This window comes from Corapipo altera, unplaced genomic scaffold, assembly GCF_003945725.1.
Source record: "Corapipo altera isolate COAL_440 unplaced genomic scaffold, ASM394572v1 50, whole genome shotgun sequence".
Taxonomy (NCBI): Eukaryota; Metazoa; Chordata; class Aves; order Passeriformes; family Pipridae; genus Corapipo; species Corapipo altera.
Window position 1 is genome coordinate 13396482 of NW_020884889.1, and position 16312 is coordinate 13412793.

The 16312-nt window shown below is 39.3% G+C and overlaps 1 protein-coding gene across 4 annotated transcripts in view; it reads right to left on the reverse strand.

Moving 5' to 3' along the window:
* The window catches only part of MYO1E (myosin IE), a 112272-nt gene that overhangs the window by 9957 nt on the left and 86003 nt on the right, over positions 1-16312 (reverse strand). For all 4 annotated transcript variants that reach the window (XR_003527830.1, XM_027644438.1, XM_027644437.1 and 1 more), the window contains exons 14-23: positions 15964-16131; positions 15106-15191; positions 14447-14528; positions 13530-13636; positions 10220-10318; positions 6340-6484; positions 3017-3131; positions 2161-2330; positions 1567-1712; positions 455-601 (exon numbers count right to left, since the gene is read on the reverse strand). Coding sequence is in view for 3 of the 4 variants with exons in the window: in XM_027644438.1 (XP_027500239.1) it covers positions 455-601; positions 1567-1712; positions 2161-2330; positions 3017-3131; positions 6340-6484; positions 10220-10318; positions 13530-13636; positions 14447-14528; positions 15106-15191; positions 15964-16131 (1265 nt within the window). In the remaining variant the exon portion in view is untranslated. The remainder of the gene's footprint in view (positions 1-454; positions 602-1566; positions 1713-2160; positions 2331-3016; positions 3132-6339; positions 6485-10219; positions 10319-13529; positions 13637-14446; positions 14529-15105; positions 15192-15963; positions 16132-16312) is intronic.

Here is a 16312-nt window from a genome sequence, read left to right on the forward strand (position 1 = left end):
AAACACACAAATCCAAGGCCTGCTGCTGCTCATCTGTTTAATGGGTAGAAGTATCAACAAAAGCACATGTTTGCTGGGATAGCTTCCAGGATGTCCTTACAGCTCAAATGCACATCAGACACTCTGTAGTTTTCCAAGCTTGTTTCTAAAAAAACTGTTCCCAATATCATTTAACTAATGGGGTTTTTTTAAGAATTATTCTTTCACCCTGCAATGCTTTGCACCCACAACCAACTTCAGAATTTCAGATTGTTATAATCCTAACCTGTTCCTCTGACAAGGCAACCACAAAGTCTGGTCTCCCTGCACATACTATTTTTACACTGCTACCTCCTATTATTTTAAAATAAAGCATGGTGTCAGGGGCTCCACAACTAGCACTTATTTGCCTTGGCAGCAAGAACAAAGAATATTTATCCTTAATAAAGGCCCATTGAAAAAAGCCGTAACTCACGTATTGCTAAATTTCAGAGGTAGTTTTCTTTGTGTTTTCTCTTCATATCGTTTTGATAAGAGGCTTAAAAACTCAGTTTTGAAGACTGATTCGAGCAAACTGTCATATTCCTGTTCATGTAGAATGAAAATGTCATCCTGCATGGTGCTGCAAGGAAACCAGAGCATATACTAGTCAGTTCAAAATTTCATCAGCAAATACAGACAGCACTACAACGACATCCACAGAGCACTCATGGGTCATTTTTAAAAACATAACAAAGTCCAAGCAGCATTAATTATGGAGCCTTGCTTTCTGAGAACAGGGGTTTTTTTCAGGAATTAATAATGGAACATCTGAAACGATCCTTTTTGAGAGACAGGAATACTACTTAGACATTTTACAATAATTGCTGCTAGCAAAAAACCATGTGCTCTTAAAGCTGCATCCCTGCTCAGCCACATCAATACTGATTTAAGGGATCCCTTGAGCAAGACCCATTTTTACCTCAGGCCATAGTAACATAAGAGGGAAAAGCCCTTTTGCCCCCATAGGTTCTTGAAGGTTTGGTTTTGGAGGAATACCTGGGCAGTTTGATAGCTTGCAATTCTGAGTCTATACAAACATCAATGTTTTTTACAACAAAGTAAAATCTAGAAGCTAAATACAAAACATTATTAGACATAAGGAACATACATTATTTCCTCTGAACTGAAGCACATCTGGTTCTGCTTCAGGAGGTTCTGTGGAGCTTTTACATGTGAGGAGAGTGTAACAGCTTTCACCAGCTTGGCCAGCAGCTCTGCTCTGGCTGCCTCGGTGTGACACTGCCTTTGGAATGCTACAGGCCAGGCACAGCACACAGTCCAAACCTGGAGCACTGCAGACAGGTTCCACTCCCATCTTTCACCTAGATCTACCAGAGCTATTTTACTGCAACCAGCATTAAAAATCTGTATGTTAAACAAACTACAGATTTTGAAAGTGGTACTGTGAGCAGACGGATCTTGCAGACCTTTCCCTAATCTTGCAATATCTGTGAAGAGTTCTGCAAAAATGTGAAATCTGCTGGTTTTGAGTACTGGAAAATGCCTGTGAGAAGGTTTCTCTGCCCATATATTTAAGGTACTGACCTTAAAGAAACAGAGAGGATTCTCTCCATTTCCATCCTTCGCTTTAGGACTTCCTTCACTTGGCCTTTCTCTGGGCCCTGCTTTACCTTCTCCCGCCCGATCAGGTAAATGCACTTGGGGGTGAGGACAAGGTCCCTCTTCACACTCTGAAACACAACATGGTTTGAAAATGCACAGCTGTGCAGAGATCACTGCACTCATGTGATGCTGTTCCACAGATATATGAAGTGCTATGATTTAGGGCAACACTGTTAGTCTGTGGTTCAAGTGAAAAAAGTACTGCTGGGGTTAATCACATCAGATTGCACAGGACAGGAAAGTTAGCTTTGTTCCCCCTTTCCTAAGTAATGCAGCTTTTCTGCCCAGCAAGTCCCATAAAGCCTTCATCCTTGGACAACAGGCTTGGTAACAGCAGTGTTCTGATCACAGGGCTGTAACTGCTTCCCGATGAGTCTTTAAATCAAAGACACTTTATTCAAGCTGGTGTCCTGGATGGTGTGACACCAACCTGGTGGAGTTTCTGTTACAGGATGGAGAAGACAACTCTAAATCCCAGCAGAACTAATCACTAGTGGATGTGGCTCTTAAACCCACCTTAAACCTTCTGTCATACTTAGTCACAGTGTCTGCAAAATCGATCTTCTCCCGTTTGCCCACGAACTGGCGCAGCTCTGGGTGGTCCTCCATGCCTATGTAATCTCCCACAAAATTCCTGTTAAGGCTGTTCCGTCTTCTCTCCTTCTTGTTCAGCAACAGATCTGATGCTTAAATACCAAAAATAAACATTGATTAATAGCATTTACTAAATTTCCTGAACTCATGATCTGAAAGAGCTGTTTCACACAGAACTTCTTGGCAAGAAGCGATAAACAAATTGTTTATAATATGGAAAAAACAGTGAAGCACTGCTACTAATCCTTATGTAAGGATGTATGCAATCATTACATTCATTCCTAATGAAATACACTGATGGCAAGCTCAGCAGTTCTGGTGAATCGGGAGCACTTCTGGAACTAAGGAATTCCTCACTCATTTCTGAAAATTTAAGATTAACTCTTCCAAACCCAGAATGTTCCTTTACACAACCCAGGTGCCACACACACAACTAAGCAGCAGAGTCCTTGGATTGGATTGTATCATATACAGAACATCCAGGTCCTGCATAACCGCGGGAAGGATTTTCTTTTTCGATTCCCCTGGAGCATCTCTGATGTCTGTCCTACTCAGTCTGGCTTTGATTTGAGAGCAAAACACTGGTCAGCCCAAGAAATCCGCGTGTGCAGAGCAGTCAACCTCACCAGTGCTACCTCAGGCATCCAACAGTTTGCAGTCATTCCCAGACAGTCACTGTTTGCCTATAGAGAGGGAGAGATCTCCTTCATCCCTTGTGGGCCTCTCCCTGTTCCTGGAACCACGTGTGCAATACCTGCCAGCAGCAGTTCTGACCCACCTTCTTCTCTCATCTGGACGTATCTTTTCCTGGCCGCGTATTTCCTCCAGGCCTTCTGGATGGCCCTGGCATACCCATCGTACTTCCTCTCCCTCATCTCTTCTAGCAAAAATAGCTGTACAGAGAGACAGAAAAGTGTGTCAAACATTTTACACACAAAGTTCAAGCACAGCTCCCCAGTGCATTTCCCTCTGGATCCAAGCTGGTGCCTCTACCACAGCTGTGGGAGCTGAGTTTGGAATGTTAAGGTGGCCTTTTCCACAAGAAATCTCTGATGCCTGAGTAGTTGTGGCTCCTACCAGTCTACCCATTAAGCTCCAAACCCCATGAGGAAGGAAGAGGAGCATGGATTCTCCCTGAAATATTCTATTGGTGCAACTCAAGGTTCTCCACTGGCCATTCATCCAGCCTCCATCTCCACATTCTCCAAAATTTCCACTTCCCTTTTCAGAATGTCACCATGTCTGTGGGGATCTGTGCAATGTGTAACACAATACACTGTGTTCACAGCCAACTTTCTTCCCTGACTGAATTTCACACTCTCGTGTCCATTGGTTCCATCCTCTGTCACCAGAGAAGTTTGTCAGATGGCTGCAGGATTTACAACTACGACCCTATATTTCAGAAGCATGACATAATAAGATTTTTAGGTCTAAAATGTCAGAAATCAAGAGATCATACTGTTTTATCAAAACAGAAAGGGAAGGCACATCCCCTTTTTTGAGAATTTCCCAGGTCTCACTAAAATATATGTAAATTTAATGCAATAGAACAACTTCAAAATTATTGCAGGATATAGCATATTTCACTATAACCTTTTACATGCTTAAATGTTTTTTTTTGTCTCACCAGAAGCACAAGCATTTGGCTAAATTACAGCACTCAGTCAGTCCACTAACATGACTGTTGCTTATTATTTCTCTCCATTGTGTGTTAAACATTCATAAGAATTTTTCTTCTGTCTTTCAAAAGAGATAAAATTAGTAAAAACAGGTATAAGAAGAAGCAAAGCTGGGCTTTAGGATTCTTTTTTCTTTTGCTACTCTAAACCCTGCAAATCTAGAAAAATACTGTTCTTCATATTGATCTTAAAAAGGAAACTTGATCTAGTGCAAACCATTTCCTCAGAACTCACTTGCTCTGTACAGAGTTATTTATTCAGGTGTGTGATGGAAATGTAAATAATGAAGCCTCCTTTCTGCCACCCATAAAACCTTATTTCACCGTTGGCAATTCTCCATCTACAGCAAAGTTATTAAAAAGAAGAAATCTCCTCAGGAGCACAAGCACTGGGTAGGGTTTCACACACAGCCAGGAGTGCTCCTGATGCAAAAACACCCTCAGCCTCAGCAGGGCTGTAACCAACCCTCGTGTAATTCAGGTTACAGGAACAATATTGATGTTGTCTCTCATGAACACTCACCATTTACTTCTCTACCAACAATGCTAATTGTAAAATCTCAGCACAAAATAATCTATCACCTGCAGCTGAAGATCACCATTAAGGAAGTTCCACTCAATCACTGAGCTAAAATCCAGTTCTTAAGCTATAAAAATACTACATAAACTCTTCCCTAAAATATGTATTATAAAGCCTCCTCTTGCACTCCTGAGAAAATCAAGTATTTTTCATCTGATTAACCACAACAGGTGCTTTTTTTGGTGGTAGAAAGAAAACATTTCATTTACCATCTAAAAGATTATTTTTCTCAAGAGTAATATAACCCTAGCCAATACTTTAGTAATATAAGATGGAAGATGACTGTCTCTCTTAATAAAAGATATAAATCAAACTTCAGAATATTCAGCTCACAAAAAACATTTTCAACTTAAAACGAAAAAGTACTTTTAGCACTCGTTTAAAAACAGATTTCATGGCATTTAAAAAAATTTAAGAAAACATACAGTAATTGAAAGCATTAATTTAAATTAAATTTGAAACACAACCCAAAAAATTATACTATTTCCAGTCAACATCATGTTTTCCTAACCTACAGAACTGCCCTTCAGGAAAACTCACAGATCCACCATTAAATGACATATACATGGAACCAGGGCTTAGTATTATCGACATGGATTAGGATGGGAAGAGACATCCACTGGATAAAAATTTCTTCCACTTGAGAACAACCTGGCAGCATATGATGCTGGGGTACAGAATATTAACTTTTTGGCCACTTCAGAGCCAAGGGGAACTAGATCCATCAACCCCATGGGAGCACGTGCCACTACTAAACAGAAGACAGAAACCAGGAAATTATTTCATTTCTTTCTTTGAAAAATACAGGAATAAGACTCATCCCATTTGTGAAGATGCAGCTGCTAAAAATCTGTGTTCTTATAAGGGGCATTTCAGGAAAGCCAGAGAGTGCCTTGTATGATTTGTTACATAAAACTGCAAACAATGCTACTTTAAAATTTTGTATTTGTTTATCCATGAAGCAGCACAGTTCAAGAATGCAGCCACCACACAAAAACTATTTTGTTTTCTTCCCTTAATTGTTTATATTATTTATATCAACATGCACCTCAGTATTCTAATAACCTACATCTCGAGCACTATATGCTGTAGTGTATAAACATGTCTCGCAGATGGCAGGAATGTAAAGTCCCATTATTCCTGAACAATATCTTACCCTATTTATGGTAGAAAGAACACAATGTCTATTATGACTTGGAGAAGCATTATCTTTTTTTTTTTAACAGATTTCTTCCTGTCTGATTGGGCACAGCAGTGTCATGGCCTGAATTACTATTGCTCTGCAGAGTAAAAAATATATTCCTGGAACAGAAAATGATAAATGATAGAAGTGGTCTGCTTTTATTTTAAAATGTAACTTCAGTTAAAGCACAAACTAAGCCCTATGGCTTCTGATGCATAAGGAATAAATGATGGTGAGTAGAGCACAGATTTTCCTTAACAACTTTCTAGAATAGCAACGTAAGAAAACTTTTTTCCAACAGATTTTGTGCAGTTTAGTAGCCACAGGATCAAAACAGCCCCATGATGCCTCCCTGATGTTCTCTTAGAACAGGATTTCAAGCTGCAGTCATTCTGGAACATTGATTTACTCAATGCTGCACAACATATCCTTACCAACTGGGGACTATTCTACCTTCATCAGTAGTTCTTGCACTGAGAAAAGGACCAGTTTTCTTGGGTAATGGTCACAGATGTTTTCATGTCATAATATTTCTTCGTGTGACAGACTGGATGTCAGTTTGTGCAACCTGCCACCAAAGCATCTTCATATCCTACCTCCTCTTCTTGATGCATTTAATGCTGTTTGTATTTGTGTCAGTCATGCAGTGGCCACACTTACGGACTCTGGAGCTTTGATGAAGACTTTGGATTTCCCAAGCTGGTACTGGTCAGGATCCATGTTGACTGACTGAAGCAGGTGGAGGACTCCTTGTTTCTCTTCTCCTCTCCAAGAAGGCCAGGTTGCTTTGGTCAGAATGGCGTACCTGAACCATTAAGGAGGAGAGATTAAGACCTGGCATCCAACAGCAGCAGGATACCACTGACTCTGGGTCAGAGTTAACTCTGGGGGAGAGTTAACAACTGGAGCAGGACTCAGAGCTTGGTGTGTGCCAAGATGCAGAGTACTAAGATGTTTCTTGTTTAGTGAGACCAAACAACTGCAATGAGAAGTACAGTAGTGCCCTGGAGTCTCCCATTTCCAGTTGCTGTGTTGCTGTTTGGTAACTGCTGCAGTCAATTGCAGGAAGTTCTGCTGTGATCTGCTGAAGCCCAGGGTGAGGTTTTTCACGTATGGTCCAGATTTGAGTACCTACATCCTTGGCATTCTAGATCCATTCCCAAGTACGTGGCCAATTTCTCACTCAAGCCCCCTGAGTCTCTTATTGGTTGCAAAGGTCTTTTCTGTTTCTAAGCAAGAGACCAGCTCGTGCTCCTGACCCACCTTTCCAGGAGCTGGGCTGCATTCAGCAAGGAGCCACTCTTGGCTCTATCTCAGGTAGCCTTTGGCTTGGCCTCTGGGGCAAGGGGGAGGCAACAGTGATGTTGGAGCTACCTGGAGGGAACACCGGGAACTGCCCACACAAAGGGCTAGGGAAGGAGCAGGAAGTGCTATAACAACATGGATTTGAGAGAAAGAAGCAGTAGCCTTGTCTCTCATGGTATTCTCTATAATCCCTGAGAATGAAGCAGATGCCAGGTTTCAGCCCCTTTTAAACTGTCCACACTTCTTCAGGCTTAACTTGGGCTTTTGGAACTGCCAGGCTGGAGTTACAAAGCTGCCTTGTTCCACTGCCCACCAAAGGAGCACTTGATGGGCTTTAGCTGCCTCAGTGTGTCAATGGGTAACTTCTTTAGCAGCAGCTATTTAGACTCCTGTGACAAGAAGACTGGAGAACAGCTAAATATGTTGTGACAAATCTCTCCCTGAAATATTTTATGTTCTTCACTCTTGACAATTTCTTTTTAATGCTTAAAGTGTACTCAAGTTATATAAACTAAATCATGCTTATTAGTAAAATTATTCAACAAATGACAAAAAGTGATAAGGTATGGAGTTTGCTTTGTTATAATTTCCAAGTTCTTAAGATAATTTAGACAGCTTCTAATAAAATGTTTTCAAAAAGCACACAAGGAATTGCTGGAAAATACATTGAAGGAATGTTGATTACTCATAATATCTAAAATGTTATCCAGCCAGGAACCAGAGACAGTGTCATGCAACTTAAGTAACAATACCACAAAAAGAAAAATAGCAAACAGTTAAAAAGAAACGTATCACAAAACCCAAATACCTCTGAATAGAGGGCACATGAGAAGAGAATGATAAGTGATGAATACTTCAGTAGGATTGAAAACACTGATGTTCTCATATTCAAATCCATCAGTTAACAAATGCTCAGGTACTATGCTTGATGGTATAATGAATTAGCTCTTACACCACCTTAAATATAGCAAATATAGGATTTCATTTAATACACTGCTGTATTTATACTGTATATTATATAATCTATGTTTACAGACAATGTGTATACTTACATATTTATGTAATTTATCAGTATTATGGGGTAAACAGATGCAACCTAGTAAGGAGCTCTAATTTAAAGTAAGTGGCAGCTCATTTATTTAACCTCTTTTGCAGGTTTATCATGTACCACCAGCAGTATAGGTGGATCTAATGAAGTTTGAAGATAAAGGACTGAGGTTAATAAAGGTGTTTGAAACTGCTACCTTCCACACAAGACAGTGTGACATGACATTTCAGCATGCTACAAATTCTCTCCTACATTTCCTGAACTCTTACGACCTTTTAATGTAAGTAAAGATCTTGGGTACAAATTAATAGATTTTAAATTCTCCTTTTTTATCGAATTAACTTCAGACATTTTACTGGTGTGGCAAATCTGCAGGGCAGAAGAAACAGATTATTCTGTAACATGCACCAGTGAAGCATTTCACAGTTTGCCAAGGTGACAATTCTATCACTGTTTGCTGCTGTTTAGCAATGCCACTGCAATCTCCCTGTGCTTCCCATCAAACAGGTCATGCCACTATCCAGGCATCTCAGTTTTTCAAGCTTGTGTAATTTACCTTACGCTTTATTTCAGCACAAATGTGTTCTTAAATGCTCCTGAAACAATTTCAAATCATGACTGCCCTCCAAAACTATCTCTTATAAACTCACAGTAAGCAGTTGGGTCTCATGTCTAAATCCCAGAGCAGGGAGCTCAGCTTTCAGATGGGTTATGCCTTAGAACACACAGGCCTTTTCAGAGACTGTGGCTTTTTGCATGCAAATGTAAATTTTGTACATAAAAGTCTATTCAGCCCAGAAATCTCCACTTATCTGGAGCTGCCAAGGAACGCCCAACAAAAACAAGTGTCCAAGCATGCACTTCCTGGCCATCCCATGCTCTGCCCGCTGCTACTCACACTGACTCAGGGGGTCAGAACAGAGCTTGTTCTGCATCCTAGGGAACTGTGGATGGAAAAGGAGCAGGAACTTTACTCCTAACACAATGTTAAATTTAACACAGCTAATTAGTTTGAAGCAAATGGATGAATTCCACAAAGAATGGTTTCAGTGGATCCAGAAGTACCATGTAGCTTTCCTTTGTGCAGACTGCTAGAGCAGCACAGCCCTCACAGTCAGTGTTCAACAACTAGGGAGGCTGGATTTTAATACTCATTATAAATCTGCTGTTCTGTCTCAGCAACAGTCTGTGTTAAGTAACACAGCCTGAAGCATAATCATGTTTATACATCTGGGTTTGAAGATCGTGACAAAAAAGGAATTTCAAACTGTTCCATAATGAAAATTGAGTCCAAACTTGAAGAGATTTTAGGTCTGACTATTATTACATTATTAGAACATTTTTGGTATTATCCTGAAGTATTATTCGTGGCTTTGTTCTGTGCTGTCTAATTATACTCCATCCCTTGCAAATACTGTTTGGGGTTTTGTTTTATATTCTCAAATGCAATTCAAAGACTTCCAACAAGAGCTTTTTGTCACATAATGTCTGTTTGGGCATTTATTAGCTGTATGTCTCAAGTTTCTGAAAACCAGAAGCTGAATGTTGTATAAATCTTGAAACTGCTTTTATTTAAGAGGATTTCATTAGCTAGTGGAGGTAGTTAATCATCTTAACAGCTGGTCCTAAGACACTGAAAAAAGGACTGGTCTTACAGAGCTCTGACTTGCTTTCATTCATTCAGAGAGCAGCTGCAGTGGTTTGAGTTGTACCCATTCCCAGCTGTTGGAACACCACTGGAAGGATAATGAGCAATTTAAGCTGAAGTTACTCTTTACACTGCAATGGTTGAATGGCAGGCATGTATTTCTTTACTATCTTCTCTCTGTCATTGGGAGAAAAGTGGGGAGAGCTAGAGCAGTAACATTTGAAACAAAGGCTAGCAGATCTCAGGCACTGCAGCAGTTCCCTTAACTCTTTTTAACTCTGAGGTATCCTCTCATAGCACTACAAAAAGAACTGGGGCCTTAGGCAAGTTTACAGAAAAAATGAAAATACTTTCACAAACACAAAACCAGGCTTTAAAACAGTTTCAAATCTCTGTGTAATCCAGATCACTGGGCAAGGCAAATGGGGAGAAAAGGGTAAGTGGGAAACAAGCTTTCAAAACTTGGAGCCTCTTGGCTCCCTCCTCATCATATAAACAAACAAGTGTGCAGCAGTACTTCTAAATGAATGTTACCCTACCTCTGCAGGAACTTCTTGAAAACCCTCCTGTAGGCATAACCAGCTCTTCTTACTCGAATATTTTCTTTCAGACCCAAGTATTCCACTTGATGTTTTACCCTGTGGACAAAAACAACACAAGGTTTACCATCCATTTTATTTCAGCCCACTTGTGGATGGAGGCGTTCTTAACAGTCTGAATAATGCTTAAAGACCACTGATTGCTAAAATTCATGCACAGGTATATGAATCTATTCTTCCACATTACCATGCACACTGCATGGTGGGAAAAATATTCAAGGCAGGTAGACTACAGTGCTGAAATAAATACAGGTAGCAGGTTTACCTTAGCATTTTTTCCTAGTTTAGCATCCCATTTCCAAGGTAATTAATGTCCAAATTCCTTAGCCAATACTATTACACATGAAAGGCCAAGTAACTACTACCTATACAATTCCCAAGGGACCTGGGAAACTCTTTTGTGTTCCTTTATTGTAGGTTTTACCACTACTTTACACAGATCAAACAGCAACAGTAGCACAGAGCAGCATTTTTTTTGGTTGTTCTGGAGACAGGACCAAGTCTGACGGCTGGAAAAAAGCCCCAGATGCCAAACTTTCACTTCACAAAGAATCAGAAAGCAAACCAGGTCGGTATATTGGTGAAAAGCTGGAATTCCTCCCAATTTTATCATGCTGCAACGGAAGGATTTGAGGACAGGCACAAGGCTGGCTGAAGCTTGGCTGGTCAGTATATAAAAGAACATTTCTTTACATATAATTAAAAAACTGAGCCTGTAAGAAGCCAGTTAATTTTGGTTTGCTTACTATTTCTCTGATTTTACAAAAAATTTTTCAAATCCTGAAACACATTGAAAAAATTCCATGTTTTTTCTCTAGCTATTTTGAATTATTAAATTTCAATATAAAATGTACTGCCCATTGATATTTTTTTTGTTGGGACATTTTTTTCACATGACTCATAGTATGAAGGGAAAAATCTTTTGAAATCCCTTGCTACACAAATGACAAAATCCCTTCTGTTATTTCTTCTTTTTGAAGAACACTTTTGAGAGGTGTTTTACTAAATGATGAGTGATACTGCTCTTTTAGCTTACAATAAAGAATACTAAACATTTTAATCTTGCTGTGTTCAAGGAATAAAGCATATTTGTACCCACTCCAAGAATTCTGGTACAGTAGAAAGTTGGTGGACAAAAATATATTTTCCTGTTTATAGCTTTCCCTCCTGTTCACATCTGGAATAATGCACTGGAGCAACAGTACTACTCCTATTTTCTTACTGTCCTGCCAGTATTAGTGTCCAGCACCAGAGAATTTGAGACATTTTTCTGTTTTTCCCTTCCTTTCTGAGAAAAGGCACACTGAAAATCTCCCTCCAGGCAGCAACCTCAAGCAGGTCAGGGTCTGGGAATTCAGCTAATGCAGCAGTTTTGAATACAAGTCCAAGTGGCTGTGCCAGGACCTGAACAAAAACACATTTCAAGAACACCCCAATTTCTGGAATAACTAAGGTATTATACAAGGTTTAGATATTACACAAGGCCTATGTTTCAGTGCTAAATATTTTAAAGTTATTCAACAGCAGCAGAAAGCTGCAGTTACATGGCTTCTGGGAGCATGAAGTAAGACAGGCTTTGTGAGAGGGTTTTTTCCTTTTTCAGTAACGTTTTCACGGTCTAGTAACCTGCTACTAATAAGTAAATTACTATTCCCATCACATCAGCTATGGGGTATGATGCAGCATTATGTGATCACAGCAGAAAACGAAGAAAAAAAAACTTTAATCAACCATTCAGCAAGATATCACATAAACTCAGTTATGGTTTGTATTTCCCTCTCACAGTAAGATCGAGAAACAACAAAATTAAGCTGAACTTTGAACTGTCACATGCATATAAATTTCTTTTCCCCAGACCTGTCCCTAACTGCCACAGTGAAGTCCTACTACAGTAGGTGGGCAATCACAGATTGAAATGAGAGGGAATGTTAGGAGTTTTAAACAGGGATAAAGCATTACCATTATAAGCAGCACTTCCATTTTTGTCTCAGTTTGATAGTGCACAATCCTTTGTATTTCACTTGGCAAATACAGCAGCTACTGATAACACACCATCCTAATTATGGGAAAACAAGAAGAAATCTTGCCCATTTTTGCTCCAAAAGGCGTTTCCTGAAAGCTGCCCTTTTCTCAGGACTAGGATTTTATTTGTTTGTTTCCTTGGTTTCCCAGCAACACCTTCCACAATAACAGGCCTGTTTCCAAATACCTAAATGATTGATTTTAAAAGCCCCTCAACTTATAGTTAAAAGTTTTATAAACACTTTTCCCAGGATCACTTTCTTTCCCCTTCTTTAGTCACCAGTGTCAGTGGAAAATTAAGCCTTGCACAGTAGGATTTTCAGGGGTGGAAAAGCTACAGAAAAAGGGTCTCCATTTCCTGCCAAGCCCTCAGTGACATTTTGAAGGGCAGACCCAATTGCTTCTGTAAGTGCTCTCCATCTGCATGTGACTGTGCCAGTCTGCATGCCAAAGGGCAGGAAGGGAATTCTGCTGGGGGGTTCTCAAGAATGCTTTTTATCAGGCCTTGCAACCTGTTTCACTGTAACAGAAATAACCACTTGCTTCATCAGCAATTTTATCACTACCAAAAGTACTTGGTATATAATAATAAATGTTATCTACATTAGGCCCTCACATAGAAAAGACACCCTACTGAGCACCTACCTCAGTGCAAAAGAGAGCAGCATCTTTTTTCAGACAAGATGTGATAAACCAAACTGATGATTTAGACATCTATTTAATATCTATATAATCACCTGATACAATATTCCAGTGAATTCTCTATAAAGAGTTAGCTAATTAAACTTAAAAGTCAAGAAGTAAAACAGGAACTTTCTAAATTGTTGGTTATAGGCACTTTCTGATAAGATTGATAAAAGCAGATACAGAAATACTATCAGCTTTTTAGCTTCTTAACAGAAGCTGTTTTTCAATTTAAAAAGTAGCAAAAGTTAGAAGATACGTATAATGCATTTGGTGTGCAAATTCTACATGGAAAACTGAGTCTTTAATATACTAATATAGTGGTACTCGTGCAAATGTTGATTATTCATAACTGACAGGAGAAAAATCTAAGAACTGCATACACTAACTGCTGATTTAGACCAAGCGACCATCCCTTATCTTCAGACTTTAGGAGGAGTCATGCCAGATTTAGAGAATCTAGTTCTGTTTGTAGGCTGTGTGATTAGAAATTATGAATTTTTGTGGCTCCTTTGGATTACCAGCACTGGTTCCCATCACATACCTGCTCTCCTCCCAGTCTCGAGACTTCTTTGTTTCATTTGGTTTGATGCAGCGGATGTAATGGGGTGTGCACTTCATCAGGGTGCCTACAAGGTCATTGGCTTGTTTCTGTAAAAGAGAAGAAAAACAATAGGATCTGAGCTGAACAGGCTATAAATCCTGAGAGAATTCTAAAATTATCAACCATCTGCTGATGATTCTATTGACTAGATCCAGCTGACTTTGGTCTTCCTCCAGAACAACCAAAGTGTCTTGAAATAATATGCACCTCATGAAAAGCTTAGTAAAGAGAAGGCATCATTATCTCCAGCTATGTAATGTATTTAAACTACTATATAAAAATAAGGAGTGACAAGGAATGCATCAAGTGAACCTGACTGTCAGGGTGAAATATGAGGAAAGAGGTTGATAAAATATTGATCTCCAAAGCAATGTGTAATCTAAGTCTGTATTTTACAATCAGTCTCCAAAGAGACTTCTGAGACAAAGCCTTCTAACACTTGCTGCCTTATTCAAGGCACACTGTGGTCAGTAGAAAGACTTGTATTGACTTCAGTGGGCTGCATTTCTGCACTGTAAAGAGACCAGTTATCCGTAGTTAATTGTGGGACATCAAGTGGCTGAGTGAAGCGGCTCATTCATTATGCACATGCAAGTACCATCAATTGCTCGTTTGCAAAATCCACTGCTGTGGAATGCAGCTGAACACAACATTTAATGAACACTGGATGCTGGGCAACACACAAGTCTAACAGCTGAACCTATGCATCACTTTGCATCCAGATCCTCCTGATGCCTATCTTTAAAAATGTCTGGACAGCAAAAAACAGAGAAGACTTATTTTAAAATTTATTTAGATATTCATACACAAACACAAAACCACGTGCACCCACACTTTCACTGCAAAACTAGACATACTTTGATCTTGCTGCCCGCGGTGGTAGGACGGCCCTTCTTGTCCACTTGAAGATTTTCAGGAAACAGAGCCTTTATAAAAGGCCTAGGAAAGAATGTATAAAATAGAGTTGGCATGGAAAGACAATGCAGTGCAGGCATGTCAAGGAATGTGCTGTAAAAGTGGGTAGTTGAGCAGAATATAAATAGCTATTTCTATTAATCAAGAGTTATGTCAAATCTATTTTAAGATTAGTATTTTCCAAGAGCCTCATTCCTCACAGAGATCCCTTGCTATTTTAGTGAGCATTGGCAGACATGATACCAGACTTCTAGAAGACTTGAAGAAATGCACACTTCTTAAAGAGTAATCATCAATTAATAAAATACATAACAAAAAAATGTTACTTTTTTTGTCAAAGCAGTGCCTGTTTGAGAGGATACCAAAGCACTGATGGCATTGTTTGAGGCCAAAACAAATGGCCTCAATTACAGCACTGGATTCCGACACTGCAGTGCCTCACTCCAATTTGTAGAAAATAAAGGTCAATAAAATGCAAGTTGTGATTTATATCCACTTTTATACAAATGAGTTCACAAGTTGCAAAGTAGAGAAGCCAGGCCCTCTGCATCCATCTGAACTAAGAGTCATTCCTAGCTTTAAGCAAGTTTTGCTTACGTACAAATCACTGCTCTGCATGAGTTCAATCAAGTCCATGAAAAGAACATCCCGATTTCTCTCGCAGAATCCATCCATATCATAAGATACCTGGGCCAAGGTGGAAATTGATTGTTTGTGGTAAGTTGAGAACCCAATAATTAAAGAAAATTTAAATTCTGTCCTCATCAGTAGCTGTTCTGAACTTTTTGGTTAGTCTGGTCAAACCTAGATACTGCAATGAGCACCAAATCCCTGCATGTATTATTAAACACTTTCCCAACAAACTTAAAGGAGCTTCTTCCTTATATTTAAATTCAGTTTAAATTCAAATTTAAAAAGACTTATGGAGCTAGTGAATGGAACATGACACAAGTGAATTTAATACTGAATTTTACTGAAGAAAAGTTTTTGCTTAGTAAGGATTTACTGTTATTAACTATAGCTGCAGGAAACCATGACTAGTCTGAGAAACAAACCCAAAGAAGACAGAACTGTATGTTATATTCCCAGTTTTATTGGTATATCATCCCCATAGTGTCATTTTTATATCTGAATTCTTTAAATTTACTGCTATTATAACAAGTAATTAAGATTACAATTAATAAAAGTCTGGGGACACTTATTTGTTACATTTAATATTAAGTTTTGGTTAGTAAGTTTGATACCAGCAAGGCCCAGACTCATCTCTCCTCAGCAAGGGACACACATTGGGGCATATTTGTCCTAAGCTCCCTACACTGTGAAAGGACATTGTCTCCTGAGATAATCTGGTTATTCTATATCAAACCAGCCCTTTATAGGGCTTCCCCCTTCCTTTCATTACTGCTCTTTTTCTTTATAAATACATCACAGATAATTCAGTGATGATTTTCCACGTTACCTTTCCAGCATAATGATGAATGATAAATCCCTGGTTCCAGCTGTTGAAATGTTCATGAGTCCCAATCTGCATCTGGAGTTTCTGGAGCAGTGTCTGGTCAGCCCCTTCTCCCACCGCGTGCATCGTGGCACACACGTCATCCAAAATGCTCATAATCCCTGGGGGATTCTAAAAGATTGCAGAACAAGAACAGCAGCAGAAGTGAGGAGGGCAAAAAATTATGTTGCCAGTTTTTCTCCCCCTCAAACACAAAATTATCTTTGCTACAAAACCACCAGAGTAGAGTCAGGAAGAATTTCCCTCCAGCTGGCAGAGATTAATTTTTACATAAACAGTTTAAGGAGAGATG